Raw genomic sequence first — 21,742 nt, 5'->3', positions numbered from 1 at the left:
GTACTTCCATTGAAGAATGTGTCCAGCACCAGAAGCTGCGTTGGTTGGGACATGTGTTGCGTATGCCGAACCATCGTTTGCCGAAGAGATTACTGTTTTCCATGCCCAATTCAGAGTGGCATAAACAGAGAGGTGGCCAACACTTGACTTGACAGAGGAGTGTGAAGGAGATCAGGAAACGCTTGGGTACTGTCGGTGCTACTCGCCTTCTAGGATGGGGCTCTCATGATCCTCACTGCGCCTGGTTGGAGACACTAAAATATATGGCTGTCAACCGATGTCAGTGGCGTTCTTGTTGTCAGTTTCTATCCATATCTCCAACTTCCCAACATGTCTGAGCAACGTGCAAGACATGAATTTTGGATTCTTTTTGATCCGCGAGTAGTGGCTAAATTCAAGCTGACACAAACAATACCTCGATATTTAGTAGAATTTTGATCGAATTGAGTAATCTCACGAAAATCCAAGCACATGATTATGCGAACAAAGTATGTAGCTCTAATTTCCACGTGTTTTGCTCCGTTCATCCATGGAAAATCGGCATTCGCGTTGCCATAAATGTGACCGTTTGAATTAAAGCCAATATTTCGGCTCAATTGTGTATACAACTACGTATGTCGCCTACATGCACTCATAATAGACTCACCAGCACGAGCGCCTGGTTCTTGAAGTATTACGACAATAATTCCAAAATTTGCAGGTATAATCAAATGATTTAATTTAATTATCTCATATCACGAAACAAATTGGTTAAGAAATTTTATCAACCTACTCCTTGAAACAATCCGGTTAATTGCACTCTAAGCTGCCTTTGGATCCACTGTTTCATGGGCGCAAAACGTTGTTCATATGAACGTTCATCATCATGTATATCCCATCAGAGCTTTCTCCAATATACTTTTGGGCAAGGAAATCAAAGTGATAGTTGGACTGAACTGACCGTTACAATCATTCTGGATTTGTCTTAGCGTGGCAAACACGTAAACTGGAGTCGAACTTGATCGACGTGTTCGTGTAATGTGCTTTAAAAAAAACGTCTTCCATGCGGGACAGTGAAACTAATATCGCTCTCGGTGCCGTATTGTAGCCACGCTGCCATTTTCTCAATCCTCGCAAAGAATAGTTCATATTTAGGAGTTGGAGTTTAAGCAAGCATTATCGCTTAGTGAATTCACGCCTCAAACACCAAGCTCAAACAGGACCACACGTGAAATGTTTTTAGTCCAATCCGGATATTGATGTAGCCAGTTATAATCGCGTTATGTGCGTCTTTTGAGAATGGTTTACATGTAACAATAATACCGGAAGACTCAAGATAATACGCCGTCCTTTGCACTTGGAATTATGCATTGAAAATCGTGTATTTTGACTTCAGTTTACGCCTGTATGTTTCCGGCAACTGTAAAAAATTAGTGGCTAATTCTAGTTAATAAACCAGCTAAGCTGATACATGTTCGTTACTCATGGCGTCTCAGCCAGATTGGCCCTGATGTCATTGGTCAGAGCGTAGAAGAATATCGGTCACTCGAGCGTCATCTGCCGCAGTTTCCACCCGGCACCAGAAGGATTATTCTTTACGCGGTCCCGTATTATAGGCCTCCCAATATTGGCTAACCCATGCACCTAATTGAATGAGGTCATGCTTCGAGACACACATAATTAAGTCTTTCGCCATCTATGGTGATATTTGGGTGAACGTATATTGACACGTTCTTGAATACCCGAATAAATCTGGCATCGTAAATTTTTTCGTAAGTGATGATTTCCCGATACTTTCAAAGAAAGCGAAAGCAAATCCTGCACCCTCAAACATCTGCACCTCCGTGAGAAGGGCGTCAACAATTATAGTCGCCAAAACCCGTACGGACATGAAGGTGGAGGTCCCGCTTGCATCCATGTTAACCAGTACACACTTCTGGGCGGTCATGATACCAATGCACAATACAGGACACACAACTTGCGCTGAATTTGCACGCGAGGTATTGGAGCTTACTTAAACCCGAGCGCAGATAATCGTTTTTTCAAGCATAGTTAAACTCTCTTTCAAGACGGCAGTTAATGCCCTCCACGATTCTAAACATGCTTCGAACTACTTGGGATAATTGATTATTCTTGAACAATAATCCAGCTGCCAACATAATCGCTGACGCCCCAATGGTCAGTCGGATTTGATTTCATTGTCGAATTATTTTTTTGAAACAAACATTTTGCGTGAAAATCAACGTAGAAGGAACAAAAAAATGTTCATAATATCCGAGTGACCCACGGTTCTCTCCATAGTAGACGATAATCGTCAATGCAAATGACCTGTGCAGGGATAATAATGTTTATGCGCAAGTCTTCATTGCTGAACCCGTGAGTCTCGAGGGGATTCAATGCTTTAGAAGCCTGTCCAATTCGTTCGTTCACTTTTCTCCCAATTGTCCGACCCGGTGATATTCTGAGGCTCAGCTGACAGTAAACAACGCGGTAGGATGGCCCAACTTTGCTTGTTCTCATTCGCTGAATGCACGGTGGAGACTGCTGAGCAATTCTCATCGAAGCCACTCCATTCCTTCTAAAGTTCGTTCGACTTTGTTTCAATCAAACGCTATGTCCCGCGCTAACCTATCTATCCTTACAAGATTTCGATACGTTTCCCGATGCACCGTTTGGTGTACTTTCAGACTTCTTATTTCGAATACATATACTCCATATAACCGTATCCGATATTAATTCAATCCATCTGTAAACATCTGCAATTACTAATACACTTAAAACTTAATTTCACATTTATGGTGACTGCAACAACGCCAGCAAAGGCGCATTCTTGAATTAGTTGCTACTATTTAGCGAAAATCTACAAAGCGTGCAGCGTAGGTAGCTCACTTCTGTATGGGGTATATCACGCATATATCTTCAAAATCAACTTAGAGGACTCACCGTCTTCTGTGGTTGCATTTGGGGAAACGTGACCCTTAATTCAGTAAATTGTACTTGGTTTGACACGGCAAAGTCCATGTTATCATTGGACTTCTAATGTGGCTAATAGTGTCTATATATGTCTTTATGCGAATGTAGTATTTTTGACTCTGAAATCCCGCAGATCGTATTTAAAATTTAGACCTCTGCATGAACACTGAAGATTGTTCGGCAGCATAATATCTGTCAGGTTTAGACACGTCCGTATTTCTAGCTTTCCGAATTTATCGCACCAGTTATTATTAAACGGTAGTTGGTTGGGTGTAGAATAGACAGCCAAATATCTGTGTGGCTTCTTGAGGACCAGATCATTATCTGTTGGTCACTGGGGTCACTTAAGCAGGTGGTGCAGTGTACATGGCCAAACTCTGTTGATTTGTAGGCATTGTGGGCGATATTCAATGCCTAACGTATGAAAATCCTGAAGGTTTTGTCTACTATTATTGATTTGTTGAGCGGCGGCAACTTTGGACAGCCGCGACCCAATGCGTTTTTCGTCCATATTAGATGTGTCATCTATTATCATGTCCTATGCACACTGAGATATTTTGAAAATGCTGAATGCTCCTAGTGAGTCGCAATGCGTTTTCGTCCATATTAGATGTGTCATCTATTATCATGTCCTATGCACACTGAGATATTTTGAAAATGCTGAATACTCCTCGTGAGTCGAGGTAAATGTTCTCCGCTCTTTCTCATCCCGACCCCAGAAATGTTCGCCTACCAGAAACATCCTATTTCATCATTGCATACCGTGGGTTCCCTCGACATTCGTGTGCGTCTAAGACTTGATGACTCAACAATCATTCTGTTAGAGCCTGCACAAGTCAAAGCGCAGATTTTCCGGTTCTTCAGCCATCTGCAGTCCAACTTGAGAGAAGTTATTCCTGGACCGCGACACAGCAGGCTAATAAGCTCAATGCTTAATTTGCTCGATGTGTTTTGCTCATACGTATACAACGCGGAAGCTTCTTCACCAATCCTTTGCCTCCTTGTTCTCAGGTGATCCGCAAACATGTGCGCAAGTCTCCTCTCTCCATAATCTAAGGCATTTTAAATCCGGAAAGCAGGAATGCCCAACGAACACAGAATGTATGCTACAAGTGCAATTTCGAAAGGTTTAGATGGCTAGTCGGAGAAGATATTCTTCCCCTCATTTAGGCTTGACAGCTTCCAGTCTACTCAACACAATATTTCCAACTTCCCAACATGCGTAGCAAGGTGCAAGGCATACATTTTGGATTCTTTATGATCCGCAATGAAAAGCCGCTTTTGGACTGACAAAAAATACCTCGACATTTAGTAGAATTTTGATGGAATTGAGTAACTTCAGGGAAAACCAAGCAAACGATTATGCGAACAAAGTGTACAGCTCCAATGTCCACTTATTTCAACCCGTTCATCCATGGAAAATTCAGCATTCTCGTTGACATAAATTTGACCGACTGGGGTAAAGCCAATAATTCTTCTCACGTATATAAAACTACGTATGTCTATATGCACGCAGAATCGACTCACCAACACGAACCCTTGGTTCTTGAAGTATTGTGACAATGATAGCCGAAATTTGCAGTGACACATAAAGAATATAAATTGATGATCTGGTATCGCAACACTAACCTGCTTAGGAGATATTATCAACCCACGTCTTGAAACAACGCGCGTAATACCACTCAAAGTTGCCAATAGATCGACTGGTTCTTTGGCGACAAACGTTCTTCGTGTAAGCGCTCATCACCTGTATATCCAAACGGAGCTTTCTGCAATATACACTTGGAGCAGGGGAATCTAATGAATATTCGACCTTAAATGATTGCCCCAACCCTTCTGGATTTGGCTCAGCTCCTAATGTATCCACGCTGCCAATAGTTTACAATATTGCACTCACTATGCAGTTGCGAGTGCGAATTTCGTTCGCAAAATATTCTTCGTATTCGCCTGGCCAACCCGTGACATGGTGTTCATTAAATTTGATGTCCGGCCGTTTGTTGGGTCGTTTGAATTTGGGTGGCGTTCAAAATGTTCCACTTGTAGCCAAATGTACTGGCCGCTGTCGTTTTCTTATTGATTCTGACCTTCAAACTTCAACTTCAAAAAGGCCTGGAAGTAAGTGGATTCTTATTCCATTTATTGAGCCACACTCGTAGTCTCACGAGCCCACAATCGCAGATTGGTGATCTTATTAAAGCACACAAGCAACTACCGTCTTTGTGACCAGCTTTTGTTTTAAATAAATGGGTGAACCGTTTTTGGAAATACTCAATAATTAACAATAATTACCGTCCAGTTCCCTTCTGGTACTAAACTGCTGTACACATTGAGTTGAACACGGGGTCCAAGATACCGCCATTTTTCCAAACTCCACGAGAAACAGTTGACTTGCAGGGTCTGAATTCACGCCTCAAGACCACGCGTGAATTTCTTCCAGTCTAATGAGGGCATTGGTGTAGCCATTTCTAGCGTCGTTGTACGCGTCTTTTAAAAATCGCTTAAATGTAGCAGCAATACTGGTTACTTGAAGATGATCCATTATCATTTTGCGTTTATAATTGTGTTGAAAATCGTGCATTTTGATTTCAGTTTAGAGCTGGTTAAAATGCAGGAACTTTGGAAAATTCGTGTTTAATTCCGGTTCATAAGCCAGCTAAGCTGACACATGTTCGTTGCTCACAGTAGCTCAGCCAGATTGGCCCTAGTCTCATTGGTCGGAGCGCAGCAGTAATACATTCGCTCAACCATCATGGGCCGCAATTTCTACCCGTCACCAGGAGGGTTACCTTTTTTACGATGCATTTAATAACGTGTCCCTTATTATTGGTCTGCCAATATCGGCTCACACATGAACCAGACTTGTTGAGGTCACGCTACGAGAGCCACATGAATAAATCGTTCACCAAACATGGTATTAGTTGGCCGGACGTATATTGACACATACCCAACCAAAATTGATACAGTAAACTTCTCGCAAGTGCGGATTTTTGGATACTTTCACGACAAAGAAAGGCCGATTCTTCATCCTCACATGTCTAAATTTCGGTGAGAAAAGCTTGAATAAATATACTCCCTAAAAACCGTGCAGGCATGAAGGTGGAGGTCCCGTTTGCATACATGGTAGCCAGTACACACTTCTTCTGAGCGGTCATGATACCAGTGCACAAAATCACGACGGACAATTTGCCCCGAGTTGCATGTGAGGTGTTGGCGCTGACGTAGACCCGAGGGTAGAAAATCGTTTTTTTCAAGCATAGTTAAACGTTCTGTTTTGTCGGGAATTACTGCCCTCCACGATTCCAAACATATGCTTCAAATTACTTAGGATACTTGATTAAACCTGAACACTACTTCAGTTGCAAATAATCCAACGGATTTCATTTATTGCTGAATCATTCTTTTGGAAGCAGCAATAAAACAAATGTTCGTCCATTTTTCTCTCAATCGTCAAACCCGGTGGTATTTTGAGGCCCATTGGACAGTAAACAACATGGCCGCATGGTGATTGTTCTCGTTTTTTGAACGCACGATGGAGACTTCTGAGCGATTGTCATCGAAACCTTCCCATTCCTTCTGAAGTTCGTTTGGCTTTGTATCAAATAAAAGATAAGTCATGTGCTAACTTATCTAACCCTGCAATATTTTGACACAATACCTGATGTACCACTTGGCGTGCTCGCCAAATTTCTCCTGACTTAGAATACTTGTCCCACTTTAGACCTTACCCGATATTAATTCAGTCCATCTCTAAGCATCTGCATTTAATAATACGACTAAAACTAAATTTCACATTTGCAATGACTGCAGCAACGCCAGTACAAACGCGCACTTAAATTAGTAGCTGATATTTAGCGAAAATCCACAAAACGTGTTGCGTAGGTAGCTCACTTCCGTCTAGAACCTATCAAGCATATAGCTTTCAAATCAATACAGAGGACTCACCCACTTCTGTGGTTGAAGTTGGGGCAAAAGTGACTCAAAATTCAGTGAATTTCATCTGGCTTAACACAATAGAAAACCACGTTATTATTTAACTCCCAATATAGATAATGGTGTTTTGTCGTTATGTGAATGTAGCGTTGCCGACTCTTTGAAATCTCGCAGATCGTACTTCAACTTTAGACCTCCTCATGGACAATGAAGATTGTTCACCAGCACAGTCTCAATCACGTTTAGACCCATACTTTCACTCCAACTACCCGAATTTGTCGAACCGGTTTTTCTAAATCGGTAGTTGGGCGGTTGTAGGTTGGACAGCCAAACATCTTTGTGACTTTTGGGGGCCAGATCAATATTCATTGGCCAGTGGAGACATTTACGCAGGTGTTGCAGTGTACATGTCTACACTCCGTTGGGTTGCAGGCGTTGTGGCCATGTTCAAAGCCTAACATCTGAAAATCCTGGAACATCTGTCCAGTATTTCGGAGCGGCGGCAACCTTGGGCAGCTGCGACCCCCGTGTGTTGTTCATCCATCAATTCCCTAAATGGGTCATCTACAATCAAGCCCCATGCACCTTGAGCTCTTTTGAAAATGCCAACTGCTCCTCGTGAGTCGATATAAATGTTCTCCTTTCGTCGTCATACCGACCCCATAAATATGCGGCTACCAGAAACATCCTATTCTATGATTGTTTACATTTGTCCCATTGACATCCGTGTAGACCTGGGACTTGATGACTCAAAATCTTTTTGCCCTACAACACCGTACAAACCAAAACACACTTTACCGATTCTTCGACGATCTGCAGAATATATTTTCGAACCATGACATGGCAGGTTCATAAGCTCAACGCTTGATCCGGTGTACAAATACACAGCATGTCGAATGGCTTACACCCGACAGCAACTTCGATTGGTGATGGAACGTTTGCAATCCAAATTCTAAGCTCGGCGAACAGACCAACAACCAAACAGCGCACCCAAACTACCTGCATTCCACAACATTGCTCATAAACTCAATGCTTAATCCAGTGTACGAATACGAATTGCCCGTACCGCATTCAGCCTCACCCACCCATCGTTGACGATCTTCCCCAAACAATATTTGATTGGCTTTGAGCTTCCTATTCTCCATGGAGTTTAAATAAGAAGCGCTATTAGATCCAGTTGTTTTGACTCTACGTATTTAATGTCAAATGTATCTTCACCAATCTTTTTCATCCTTGTTTTCAAGGGATCCTCACACAAGTGAACAAGCTTACACTCCCCGTAATCTAAGGCTTTGCAAATCTGAAAAGCATGAATGCTCTACGACCGCAGAGTGTCTTCTAAAGATGCAAATCCAAAGGGTTCGGATGGCTAATTTCAGCGGCTATNCGATCATTCGAGCGGGACACCTTGTAGTCTACTGAACCTGATATCTCCAACTTTCCAACATGCCTGAGCAACGTGCAAGGCATAAATTCTGGATTCTTTGTGATCCGCAAGGAGTGGCTGATTCCAAGCTTACACAAACAATACCTCGATATTTAGTAGAATTTTGATCGAATTGAGTAACCTCACGAAAATTCAAGCACATGATTATGCGAACAAACTGTGCAGCTCTAATATCTGCGTATTTCAACCCTTTTACTTACGAAAAAGCTGAAGTTTACGTTTCATGAAAAATAATCCATTTCGCTAAAACCATTAATTCAGCTCACGACAATGTGCATATACTTGTGTATAACTTTACGTATACCTATAATAACTCAAATTCGACTCACCAACACCAGGGCCTGGTTCTTGTATTATTGAGACATTAAAAACCGAAATTGACAGGAGCAAAGAAGGAACATAATTTGATTAGCTATCACGAAATCAGTTGGTTAAGAAATATTATCAGCCCACTTCCTGAAATGGTGCGTATGGTCTCACTTAAACCTGCTGGTAGATCAACTGGTTTGACAGCGGGAAACATTCCGTGTAAACATCTTTCACCATGTATATCGGACCATAGCTTTCTTTTACACAAACCTCGATATTTAGTAGAATTTTGATCGAATTGAGTAACCTCACGAAAATTCAAGCACATGATTATGCGAACAAACTGTGCAGCTCTAATATCTGCGTATTTCAACCCTTTTACTTACGAAAAAGCTGAAGTTTACGTTTCATGAAAAATAATCCATTTCGCTAAAACCATTAATTCAGCTCACGACAATGTGCATATACTTGTGTATAACTTTACGTATACCTATAATAACTCAAATTCGACTCACCAACACCAGGGCCTGGTTCTTGTATTATTGAGACATTAAAAACCGAAATTTACAGGAGCAAAGAAGGAACATAATTTGATTAGCTATCACGAAATCAGTTGGTTAAGAAATATTATCAGCCCACTTCCTGAAATGGTGCGTATGGTCTCACTTAAACCTGCTGGTAGATCAACTGGTTTGACAGCGGGAAACATTCCGTGTAAACATCTTTCACCATGTATATCGGACCATAGCTTTCTTCGACATACATTTGGAGCAGTAATATCAAAGTGATATTTGCGCTGAATTGATTGTTACAATCATCCTGATTCAATTTGGCGGGGCAAATACGTAAACGTGGGTATCACTCCGAACGAACTGTTTACGTAATGTGCCTTTATCCAAAAGAACCATTTTTCTCCTCATTTGAGTCTTTGTTGATGTTCAGAATGCTTCATTTGTAATCAGGTATATTGCTCCAGGGGTCGTCTTACTAGTGATTCTGACACGCAACTTGAAACACTCAGGTGGTTTTAAAAAAACGTGGGAGCATTTCAAGCTTTACAGCATTTATTTGGTACCTCCTATCAGATTCACGGGCCTTCACAACTATATCTTCAGATTTGGTTGGAACAGACAAACACAGAGCCTACAGATGTGTGGCCAGTTTTTTGCTTTAAATGGCCCGGTGACATTCAATAGACAAACTCAGCAGGTAATAATCGCTACCATCCAGGTCACTTCTGGTATTCAGATGCCGGAGGGAATGAGCTAGCTCCGAGGGCCGAGATAACGCCAGCTTGTTCAAGCTAGGGAGGAACAGTTGAAGCAACCATTATCGGTAAGTGAATTCATGACTTAATCACTAAACTCCCTTGAGCTCACACACAAAATATTTGCTTGTTCATTCTGACCTTCATTTCTAGTGTTATCAGGTGCGTCGCTTAGACATGGTTCAAACGCAACAATGGTACCGGATGCATGAACGTCATGCCTGAGTGCTGATCCCGCTCCAGTGCCTGGTACCAGAAAAAGAACTGACCGACAAGGAACACAACAGCTTTGTTGAAACGAGCAAGTGCGTGCGAGTGCTAAAGGTACAACGACCCCGAGCCATTTATAGGGAACTTTTTGAAACTGAACCAGGCTAACTGATGGGCATTTGATGAACACCCATCAACATCGATAGTGCTATGAGACGCCTGAGCGCTGGACATATTCGGTCGGGCTTTTGTGGTGTGCCTGAACACTCATTAAATTTTGTTGAACTGGTCAAACGGTTAATTGGTCTGGATGCTCCCCGGCTTCCTTACTGAGAGTGTGGTGGATTTTAGGTTCTGGTTTCCGGCCGTTCTGGGGTAACTTTCAGGAAACTGACCTTCCTGATGTCTCCTCTTTTTGCTGTTCAACTTGAGATTGTCGGCGCGCGTCAAGTTAAAAATGTCCAACCAGTATTCTAGCGCCGCCGGTACGGCATCTCGGTTACAGCAATGGATCCGTCTGGGACAACGCATGTGAGTCAGTGAATATTGGTGCTGATCTCGGGAGATTAAAGGTTCCAAATAGCATGTTGTCGTCTACTAACTGTTCTTCCGCCTTCGAGATCGAGCACTCAGCCGGCCATACCGATTCACATACTGCTTCCAAATCGATGATCGCACCCACACTGTAAATCACCTGACCGACTATTTTGACTACGAATCCAACAGTACAACTTCGGTCCCAGGTCGATAGCCCCTAACAGACGCACGGTTGCCAGGCCGTGACCCTGATTTCTCTCCTGTTGGCGATCGTAAACACGCAGCTGTCGGCGGGTTAGCATGATTGGTAAGTCTCAGCCGTCTCTTTATTGCACCGTTTGCTGGGGAGAGATCAACCAGAAGCTGTGAATTAGGAATTGCTCTATAATTCNAGAGCGATCACCCAGAAGCTGTGAATTAGGAATTTCTCTATAATTCAGCAGGAAAGCTTCAAAACATCTGCCATGGTCACCTCTCCTGTATTTGTCAACGCGCATTTTTAACATTGTATACAAACCGTTCAGATTAACCGTTGACTTGAGATAGAATAGTGGGGAAGTAACATGTGTGACGCCGTGTCCTCGAACGAGTTCGCCAAACGGAATAATGTGAAATTATTCTCTGGTTAATGCATCCAATTCATTCCATCACAAAAATTATATCAGGCACCCCGAAAGTTAAAATGTTTAAAATCATGGAGATCAGTGCACATTATCTGCAAAATACAATTGTAATTAAATGCTTCCTCAATTTCACTGACTTCAAATGTCAAGTTGCAGTTACCTTTTGTAGCCCCACACGCTTAACATCAGATATGGGGAGGTTAAATCTACCACATGTTTTAGCTAATTTCTTCTGGTATCCAAAGTGGAAATGTGACCTTTTTCCCTCTGATGAATCAACATTTTTGTGTCTCAAAATGCAAATTCACAAAGGCTACCCCTTTTAATTAAGTGGACCAAATACTTGTTGTAAATTCCTTCATTTCTATGCAGCACCTGACTTCTGTTTGTTAGAATTTAATCATTAATATGGAAAAATCTGTCAAGACTAACTCACCTGCAAGAACGCTTGTTTCTTGAAATGAAGTTAGAGGAAAAATTAAATCTGAATATGATTCGGCTACCAATGTATGATCCAACACCATTAAACAAGACAGCAAGCAAATTGTTTAGGTTTTTGGTGCTTGAAAGTATAGTTCTTTATAATCAAATATGTTGTTATTACCGATTCTCCAATACCCAATGTTTTATTCCCATGTACCTGTCATGTGAAATAACCAAAGATTTTGCTTAAGAGATGCGTATTCTATAAGCGCGAAATATTAGACCTTAAAACGTCGAGCCGAAACTCGCTTTTGCGGACCTCCCACGAATTATTTGTTGTTAGGAAGAACCTTTGTATACCATTATGAAAACGAAGACCAAATTTGGTTGAATTATCTCCGACAAATTAGCAGAAAGTGGCGGCTTATCTTTAGGTACAAATATTTCCTCAATTTTAGCGCACATAGGGAAACTAAAATAGATTTATTCGTATACATATATTCACAGAAAAAAATTAATAAGTGAGAAACGGGAAATGTGTGTAATAGTGCTCTTTTACTTCCCATCATAAGACATTTGGAGTGCGGGGCACTCATAATTCGTGGAGAAAAGTATATTTATTGCAATTCTTAAAAATTAATATTCGGAACATACACAGAGACGGGCGAAACAAGAACATGGAAGAAATTCCTAGCAAACTTCCAACCAAACGTGATTTGTTTAGGCACAAAATCCGAATGTCAAAGCATGTGCGGATTCCAGTAACGTTCGGCACTTTTGTGAACACACAACATCGGTTTGCAGCAAAATGCCTGATGTGCCAATGTGCAGATTTTGGTATGCAGTTGTGTACGTGAATAGTTGTGATGTGTACGTTATGCTTGAAAATTTAATTCTTGAGTTGCGTGGTTGCTCAGTGATGAGACTGCGGTAGTGTAACTATATCAGCGATGATAGTTTCGAAAATAACAAGGGTTTCATAATGAGGTAACACCCACCAGAGCGAAAGGGTTGCTAACTACCTCTTGTCCGGAGGTAGTGAGGCTCTATCAGTTATCAATTATTATTGAAGAGCATGGTCACAGACATAAAACGTGAGTGCAAGCGACCAGTACGACAAGGTAGCGGGGGAATATGATAGAAAAGAGATAAACATCGCATTCGAGTTCATGCCAGCAAAAGTTCTAGTCAGATGAGATGGATCCGAATGTATTTAAACATTTCGATATGAAAACACGCCTCGTAAGAGGAAAAACCGAAGAAAGGACAAACAATGGACAATACTGTTTAAGGCGCGGTAGGCAGTAGCACGGTCAAGACTCGCACATCAAGCACAAAGTGTCCGTCATACTGGGTCTGGTGTGAGATTAGATGGCAAAAATGTACATTCAACGTCAAGCGCCACGCATAAAAGTGTCATAAGTACGCAGAGAGCCCACAATGGCAAGCAAACACAAGTCATTGAGTGTGACCTTAGGAAGTCCCAGTCCAATAATAGCCTTGGTCGATTGAGGAAAGCATATTCTTCGATAAGAGATGATCATCGGTTAGTGAACCAAAAAGTCTACATCACAACCGATTGCATGTAAGGCTGAGAATATGATGAAGGAATCCTCACCAGCACCATACTTTTGCTTCTTCTCGTTCCAAACACTCACTCCGCGCCCATCAGGACTATGTTGACGTCTGTTGCAGTTGCACGGCGATCTCGAACAGCGATTATTTCAGGTTTGATGAAGGATGTCGAAGTAGGTGCTCCCAACTCCTCAAAGACGGTGTACCCCAGTCGACGGAGACGTTTTGCAAGTTCCCTTGCAACTCTATTATGACGAGTACATTTGGCGTCATGCGTGATCCAGCAAGATAGCAAAATATGCATCGAACTCTCCAGGGGGCCACAGTCTACACGACCTAAAATCCTCTGGCCACAATAACCATGCCGAGCGCTTCTAACGCTCGTCCTGAGCAGGTTGCAATAGAGCTGGATACCACCGATACATATCCGTGGAAACACTCGTTCTGGAAATACGAGCCATCGATTCGAGAGAGGCGAAGCGACCAACCCTCTTAAACCGCGACCGTCAACGCTGTTGTGTAGACTATCACCTCAAGCAGCCACCAGCTCTTCTTTGGTGTTTACGCATGTACCATGGACTCGGATCGGAAGGCTGAGATCCCGAACAATTTTGTCAAATGCGGAATCGTTGACCACATTGCGTTATACTCGGCAATGAGTATAAAGGAGCTTTTCCATACGCATTCTCCGCTGCAACGGGATTGTTGCACTCGGACTTGGGATACCAAGTCCCCCATGTTGTTTTCCGGCATGGATGTATCTGATCGGGGTGTTCTTCGGTAGACGTAGCCAGCCGCGAATATGTTAACTGATGTAGTTGTCCAATCTTTTCAGCGTGTTTTGGTGAACTTGGCCGAGCGCGGACGAACACGTCAACCTCGGTATCAGATAGTTCCTCGTGATCTCCATTTTTTGATGCGGCTTAAACGGGGCGGGCGCCACTTTTTCGAGCAGATTGAGCAGGTGCTGTCGGTGGCTGAAGACTCCTTTCACTTGGAAGTAAAGGGAGTTCCCAAATATGTTACGGTCTGTCGGACCTATAGAAGTGATGAGTTTCTCAGCGAAGCGAAATGGTTCGACTGAGACTGCTGTTGCCCGATGTTTCCTGTCCCCACAAATAACCATCGCTTTAGTCTTTCGGGTGTTTATTTTCATGCCAACTCTTCCCAACTCGACCGCAGCAGATTCAAGCTTCTCTTTAAGGCGTGCCTGACCTTCTGCACACACGACCCAGTCGTCAGCGAAAGCAAAACCATCTACTAAGGTGTCATGGAACTGGTATCCCAGTTGCGGCATCGACAATCCAAGAACCTCTCCGCTGCAACGGGATTGTTGCACTCGGACTTGGGATACCAAGTCCCCCATGTTGTTTTCCGGCATGGATGTATCTGATCGGGGTGTTCTTCGGTAGACGTAGCCAGCCGCGAATATGTTAACTGATGTAGTTGTCCAATCTTTTCAGCGTGTTTTGGTGAACTTGGCCGAGCGCGGACGAACACGTCAACCTCGGTATCAGATAGTTCCTCGTGATCTCCATTTTTTGATGCGGCTTAAACGGGGCGGGCGCCACTTTTTCGAGCAGATTGAGCAGGTGCTGTCGGTGGCTGAAGACTCCTTTCACTTGGAAGTAAAGGGAGTTCCCAAATATGTTACGGTCTGTCGGACCTATAGAAGTGATGAGTTTCTCAGCGAAGCGAAATGGTTCGACTGAGACTGCTGTTGCCCGATGTTTCCTGTCCACACAGTCAACATCACTTTCGTCTTTCGGGTGTTTATTTTCATGACAGCAACTTCAAGCTTCTTTATAAGATGTGCCTGACTTTCTGCACACACGACATAGTCGTCAGCGGTCCACACAGCATCACTTTCGTCTTTCGGGTGTTTATTTTCATGACAGCAACTTCAAGCTTCTTTATAAGATGTGCCTGACTTTCTGCACACACGACATAGTCGTCAGCGAAAAAAACCATCTTCCATCTGAAAACGTAGAGTACCAAAGGGTACTCAGGGCGTTTTTTGCCACTAACTTCAGAAAACATTGTCCATTTATACCTTCCTTTTCAGAATGGCAATCAAACCTCAGGGAACTCATAAGTTCTGTTGTACGAGAGGCCATCCTTATATAGTCTTACTTGTGAAGTAGTTAAAATCAAAGAACCGCAACAAACTGATAACCAGAGCATGTGAAATTTTGTGTGCAACTATCATCAGTTCATTTAATCGATGATTAAGAATGTTTCACCGGATATAGCTAGTAACAGTCCAGTAAAAAGATCTCACCTGTGTAAGTAAGCATTCGGTGTGCGAAATGCAAGCAGAGTCCGAAGAATGAAAAATACTTACGTTCGTAAGCCAATTTAGTTTTGACAGGAGACTCAACAAAATTTGTCTTACCACCTGCTAACCCACCGTAACGAATGAACTCCATTAACTGACTTAAACGATTGGTTTTCCTCCTGTCAAATATCGCAACTAGCTTCGTACCCATTCGTTTATTTGACGAAGCCTACATGTCAAAAATCAAACGTTTCCTATTAATGAACCAAAATATTTTTGCACAATTTTACTGAAAATCTATATTTTGAACCGGTTATAACCATATTCCAAAAGTTAATAGAAAAAACCTGTTTAAAATAACGACCGTGTTTATTTCTATGTAGAAAAACGCACATACGATCAACCGAGCTATAAAAAGATTGTTGAAATGCACGCAAAACAAGTTTATATATCTTATAGCTTAGATCTACCATGTTTCAGGAGATCCACCTATGATCACCACGACCGAGGCATTTCGTGCAAGTTCTTCCACCTAACGATGCATCAGGGATCGCATAGTTGGCTTTACGGAGTTGTGAATTCTTGCGTCCAGTTTTTCATTGTGCACACTTACGTAGTTTTTCCTCAGGTTGTCCTAATAACTGCTATGATTTCCACTATTTACATTTTCCGTTTCAGCTCCCAGGCCAGACAAAATGTTGTCCTAACTGAGGAGTTTCGTCTTTCCCCAATTTCAAGTTTGGTTATTCCGCTGTCCCGGGACGCGCGTAATCTGCATTCGCCCCAGTTGAATGCAGGTGGTTCTGTACTCAACCGCAAAAATCTCCAGAATAGTTTTTTCGAAAGAGTTGCTTGGTCTTTACATGTGATCCAGGCCCTGTGAAGACGATTCAACTGACACCAGTCAAACTGGCAGATTGATCATCCTTGTAACCCCAGGTCTCAAAACTGCAGAGCAATAAAAAGAGTTCAACCAAGTTGAATATCGCAATTAAGGTCTCTTCGCTGAGCTGATCAATCCTGCAAACACGTTTTCTCGGAGTGCTCAACGTCCAGCAAGCCTTCGTGACTTTTCTGGTCACTTCGTTGTCCAGTTTCAGGCACTTTGATAGTGTGTGGTGTGGTTGTAATTCTTTGAGTACTATCGTTTCCTACCAATTCCCGTGGCAGTCGCGTTGTGGAAAAGGTTACGCATCATAGTTGTGATATGATTCGACTGTTCGCAAGTAGTTAGTAATGAAATATCCGGTCAGGTGCCCCTTCCATTTTCTACTGTTAAATATCGTTATTTGGACATATGACGCAAAATTGCTTTACATTTATACTGTGACCCAAACCAAAACAGCATTATTACACTACCTGTTTGACTTCATAAAAAGCGAACAATCTGTACCCACTTAAATACTTATTTAATTGTATTAGAAAATCAAATAAGAGTTACTGGGTCCATGGAAAAATCAGATTAGTAGACCAAAGCCTGAAATCCTCTTACCCATTAATTTTGATAGCTGTTCTGTTATTTGAGCTTTGGTAAGCGAAAAACTTGCATTAAATTTTGGAGACCTGAGTCACGTATCAAAATAAAAATCATTATCGTGGATTTGAAATAGGCACAGAAAATTTGAGTTTCACCTTTTGATTATCGAAAAATTGTTTTGAACAGTTGGCACCGACCAAACCGTGCATACATAGATGGGCAATTTCCAAAATCAAGGCTCCATGACTATGAACCACTTGTAACTACTGATTAGTGTGTTGTTCGTACGTTTGTATCACCCTAATTAGTTCACATATACACAAGGTTGTCCCGTATTCTTAAGCCCAAGGACTTAGCATCTATCCTTTGTCATTAACGTCTGACAGTTCACCCTCACAGGAGCGTAGATTAACCGGGTGATGAAATTTAGACAATCTGTTAAGTTTCAACCTACAATGCCACACAACAGCTTAATTGCAATAGGTTTCATAGAAACGTCAGCGGATAATCTCAAATTACTCAACCTAAAAGATTAAACCATACGAATCATACAAACAACATGTTTATTTGTGAACGGAGTGGTTTCCGTGAGATCCGAAAACCTGTTCTCACTTCGCCGAACTAATCCTTCTTATGGCTGTAAAATCAGGGGACTAAGATTCACTCATTTTTGAGTGAGTGACCCTACTTCAATCCGTAATCTTATCGTGCATTCAGTGATATCTTAAAAAATTGTGGTGCCCATAGGGTAATTGACTGAGGAACATAAGTCGGGTTCACCAGTAGTTTCGTATCAATAGTGGAGCGGTTTTCTCTGATCAGAGTTTGGTCAAAATGCTTCACACCTTTACCATAAAAAATTAAACACTGCGGCAAATGTCTTTTGTCATCGACACATGCATGTAATTAGTGAACAACGTTCAAAATGGATCATACCAGCCAATTCCGACAATTTTGCTTCTATGCCACCTGTAGATTTTAGAAGAAAAAAAATTTCCCGTCACAGTCAAATGGAATTTTTGAACCAGAAACTATATGATCTCTGAATGGAAACAATTCATTTGTGCTTGCACATAGGAACTTTTGTCCGAGCTTGAATTTGGCAGGTATGCATTACATCAGTAGATTAGTTATTTTCGGCTACGTTGTTAATGGACTGATGAGCTCGAATCTGACAGGACAAGGCTGTTGAGGTTCGCGAGACGGAACTTTGAGTGATGCTTAGGTTCGACAATTCCGAATACCAAAATAATGAATTGGGCTCGAAACTCTACAGTATTGCTTACTCAGGGGTCAAAAAAGTGCATCCAAAAATACAGTTGTACACTTTTTGAGCGTCGATAAGTCTTTCGCTGACAGACACATCGCACTGTCAACGTCCGCATACCAAACAACGGCGAGCGGAAAGTTAGCTCAGTAGTGGAGATTACGTGTGTACTTTCCGACGAAATTCTTGTGATTCCCACTGGCCACAGGGAAGTCATGAGAGAACAAATCAGGGCCAATATCAATGCGCGTGGGTAGGTAGATCAGCTTCGCACTTTCGCGCACAGACAAAATTCCCAACAAACACGTTTCGGACGAGACGGCCTTTGCGGCCAAGTGAGTGGCGACTACAGATTACCCTAACAAATGCGATCAAAAATGCCGGGCAGAGTGAGGAAATGAACGGAGGAGTCAAGTTAGGTCAAGTTAGATTCAATGGAGGTTTTCTATTCTTTGTGCAAGCGTGCACCTTCATAATTTGGCGCTCAGTATTCACCGGGTTCGAAAACCTAAAACGGCAGTTAAGTGGAAGGATAATGCAAGGCAATTTCCTGGTTGTATTTTATTCGTAACAACAGGGCGCGCTTCATTAAAATAATAACTTGTCTGTAACGCCATTCATCGTTACTGTTCTCATCAGCAGGCCACCAGGTATTCATTTGAGCTTATAGGAACAGTTTATTTGACAACTATTCCACCTACTGCTGACACCGTCATGAATTGACGAGGGGAGCCTTTGTGGCTGTTATACAAATATCGTTCTCATGTTAACGAACTTCTAGGAAATATCCAGAAGCTTGAAGTCTCGTCAAAACAAAATAAGATTTCGTTGCAAACCTGTAATTGTGAGCTGGACGTTTATTCCGACTATCCTCTTTCACTTTGATGGGACATTGCCGTTTCTTGCCATAAAGCTACAATAGCACATATATTCTTAGGATTGTTTGACGTTATACGGTTGCGAGTTTAGTACCGTATTGGGTGAGCAGACAAATGTAACCCTGTAACAACATCGAAAGGGAATCAAATTCAAATTTCATTTGGCCTAATGGCGCTCCTAGTTGGAAATTTCGCTGGATATGACTGACCTACCAACAGACATGGGTGGTGGCAGATTGAAAGGGTATTCAATCCAGTGTAAATCGCCGTTAACCAAAAACTCAGAAAGGTTGCCTAGTTGAGGCCATCCTGACTTGAGGGTCTGTAAATCGTTAACATGACATTTCCACCGAACATCAGTTTGATAGAGTTGCACATTATTTGGGATGTTGAAGCAGTTTCATTGAGTTTATTTCATCGTCTTTTAGCAAACTTAGTGGGTTTATTTGAGCAATAAAAACCAAATTTTCTAATCCTAACGATATACCTGCAAGAAGCCATGTGCAGCTCTTGGAATCAGTTTGAAACTCAGGTGTTTACTGTTTTTTTAGATGGACGTTCTTCATGCAGAAGAACTAAAAATAGTTTATATCTAGACGAAAATATGCTACAACAATAAAATCTCCACAAATTATTTGTTTTGCATACAAAGTTGTCTAAACGATACTCTTGATATTCCAGTCCGCTGTTTTACTTCACGCAAGGATATAACTCATCTCACTAGCAGCACGTTTTTACTGTTTCTAGCAGAACGAACACAAAAATGTCTTAATGGTGAAGTGGGGGTTACCACAAATCCAGTATGCGAAACTCATGAATATTATTTCGATTGCTTTCCTATCCAGTGAGAATTGCGAAAAGAAAGCATCATTCCAAAGTGTGGTGTTAAAATAAGCACACAAATACCACGAGTAAAATCATACCTTTTAAAACCTTCAGCGCCTTCAGTACTTCAGCTGCAGACAGTTTGTAAATAAGCAAAAAAAGCAAAGCAGATTTTCAAACACTCAACTTCTCTGGTAATATATGGAACCTCCCTATACTTTAAGTCTTTTGTATGAAATTCTCAGAATATTTGGTAACTCTTCCAGGAGTTTCGTACACGTTGGGTGAATCGGCATACGAGGTTAAGTGAACATTTTTGCCTGAAGTTAAATAACGTAGAAAACTTCATTTTTTCCCGGTTGCATAGGGTCTCCAAGTTGCTGTACATCGCACACTCGTGTAGACAGAAACTTTAAAGGAAACCCTAAGAATGTTTCTGTTTGTGTTTTAAATGTTATACCGGAATATTTGAACTCTTCCCGAGGAAAAACAAGCGCCCGGAATTTTCGCTAATGTGCTCCATAATTTTTGCCGCAAACACGTTTTGCTGCATTTATTCAGCAACTGCTCGATCGATCCGTATCACAAGTTTAGTGCATTTTTTAAGTGTTCGTGGATAGCAGTTTGCTAGTAATGACGGTAGTAGTAACATAATATTACTGTTGTTCACGGGACTGGCCTAGCCATCGTTGACAAAGCCGAAAAAGTTGTCATTAGGTTTTTGAATTTTCCAGACAAATTTGAAAACAAACTTTACCTTCTAATCCTTCCTGACTTTCCTGTACTGTCCCTTCATTGTCATGGTAAAAATTGCATTGCAGACATTACAGGTCAGCCTTTAACACACATACACAATCAGCAGGATAATGTAAATACCGATTACTTGGCAGGTTCTGGTTACTGAATAATGTCAGTTGTCTTCGATGCTTATAGAGAAGTCTGATATGCATTTGCATTTAGGCCTTACTTACTAATTTCACCATCTTCTGAATTCATGTTTGTTGACTAAAAACGTGCACTTTGCATGCAAGCTTTTTGAAACAAACTTTATATGGAACAGGTTTTATGGACAAACATTTGTCATCTATTGCAATATATGGTGAGATCTAAAGCACAAAATAAGACACTTTTTGACAGAGTGTGACGATTCTGAAGTGTTTCGTGAGTTGCTCGTATGAACTTGTGACTGGCATAGCCAGTGGGTTTGCATTCAATGCACATCCGTTTGTTCAAAGCTCTGGAGTGTGAAGTGGTCAAAAATTAAATTATCCAAACTACTTCAACCGGAAAAGTGAGGAATACACTGTTGATATTTTTGACTGATGACATGACAACGGTATTGAAAACATTCCATTCAAATATGTGCTCTTTCTACCCGTGCATATTTTAAGTAGTGACAATGCAATGGGGCCTGTAGCAAAAATGAGCCGCAAAGTCTGCAGACACAGGTTATGCGCAAAAGTAGCTTTGATCATTCTGTGTTGTTTTCAATATTGTCTTTTAAAGCAGAATTCTTATTTTTATATTTGTTACAACGTAACTGTCTTGTGAGCAAATCTGGAAAATAAAGTACACTCAAAAGCCTTTGAAATAGACCCGTTTTAACCAACGGCAAAATTGTCAGGGTGAAAATACAAGATTTTGTCTTAGTCGCTAAGTATTTTCTTTACGTTTAACGTTTTTGACAAACAAAGAATGAATTTTAGTAAGCACTGAGCTCCTGTTTCTAATTTTGTACCCAAAA

General features: G+C 41.6%; 2 protein-coding genes across 2 annotated transcripts in view; one reads left to right on the top strand and one right to left on the bottom strand.

Annotated features, from left to right (window-relative positions):
- The window catches only part of T265_07514 (hypothetical protein), a gene marked incomplete at both ends in the record, with an annotated part of 162,021 nt that extends 151,891 nt beyond the window's left edge, over positions 1-10,130 (top strand). The window contains one exon of the mRNA XM_009173051.1: positions 10,068-10,130. Within this exon, the coding sequence (XP_009171315.1) occupies positions 10,068-10,130 (63 nt within the window). The remainder of the gene's footprint in view (positions 1-10,067) is intronic.
- A 6,311-nt stretch (positions 10,131-16,441) lies between these two features.
- The window catches only part of T265_07513 (hypothetical protein), a gene marked incomplete at both ends in the record, with an annotated part of 45,469 nt that continues 40,168 nt past the window's right edge, over positions 16,442-21,742 (bottom strand). Inside the window, one exon of the mRNA XM_009173050.1 lies at positions 16,442-16,499. Within this exon, the coding sequence (XP_009171314.1) occupies positions 16,442-16,499 (58 nt within the window). The remainder of the gene's footprint in view (positions 16,500-21,742) is intronic.

This window comes from Opisthorchis viverrini (assembly GCF_000715545.1).
Source record: "Opisthorchis viverrini unplaced genomic scaffold opera_v5_177, whole genome shotgun sequence".
Taxonomy (NCBI): domain Eukaryota; kingdom Metazoa; phylum Platyhelminthes; class Trematoda; order Opisthorchiida; family Opisthorchiidae; genus Opisthorchis; species Opisthorchis viverrini.
This window is presented reverse-complemented; position numbering and strand designations above follow the sequence as displayed.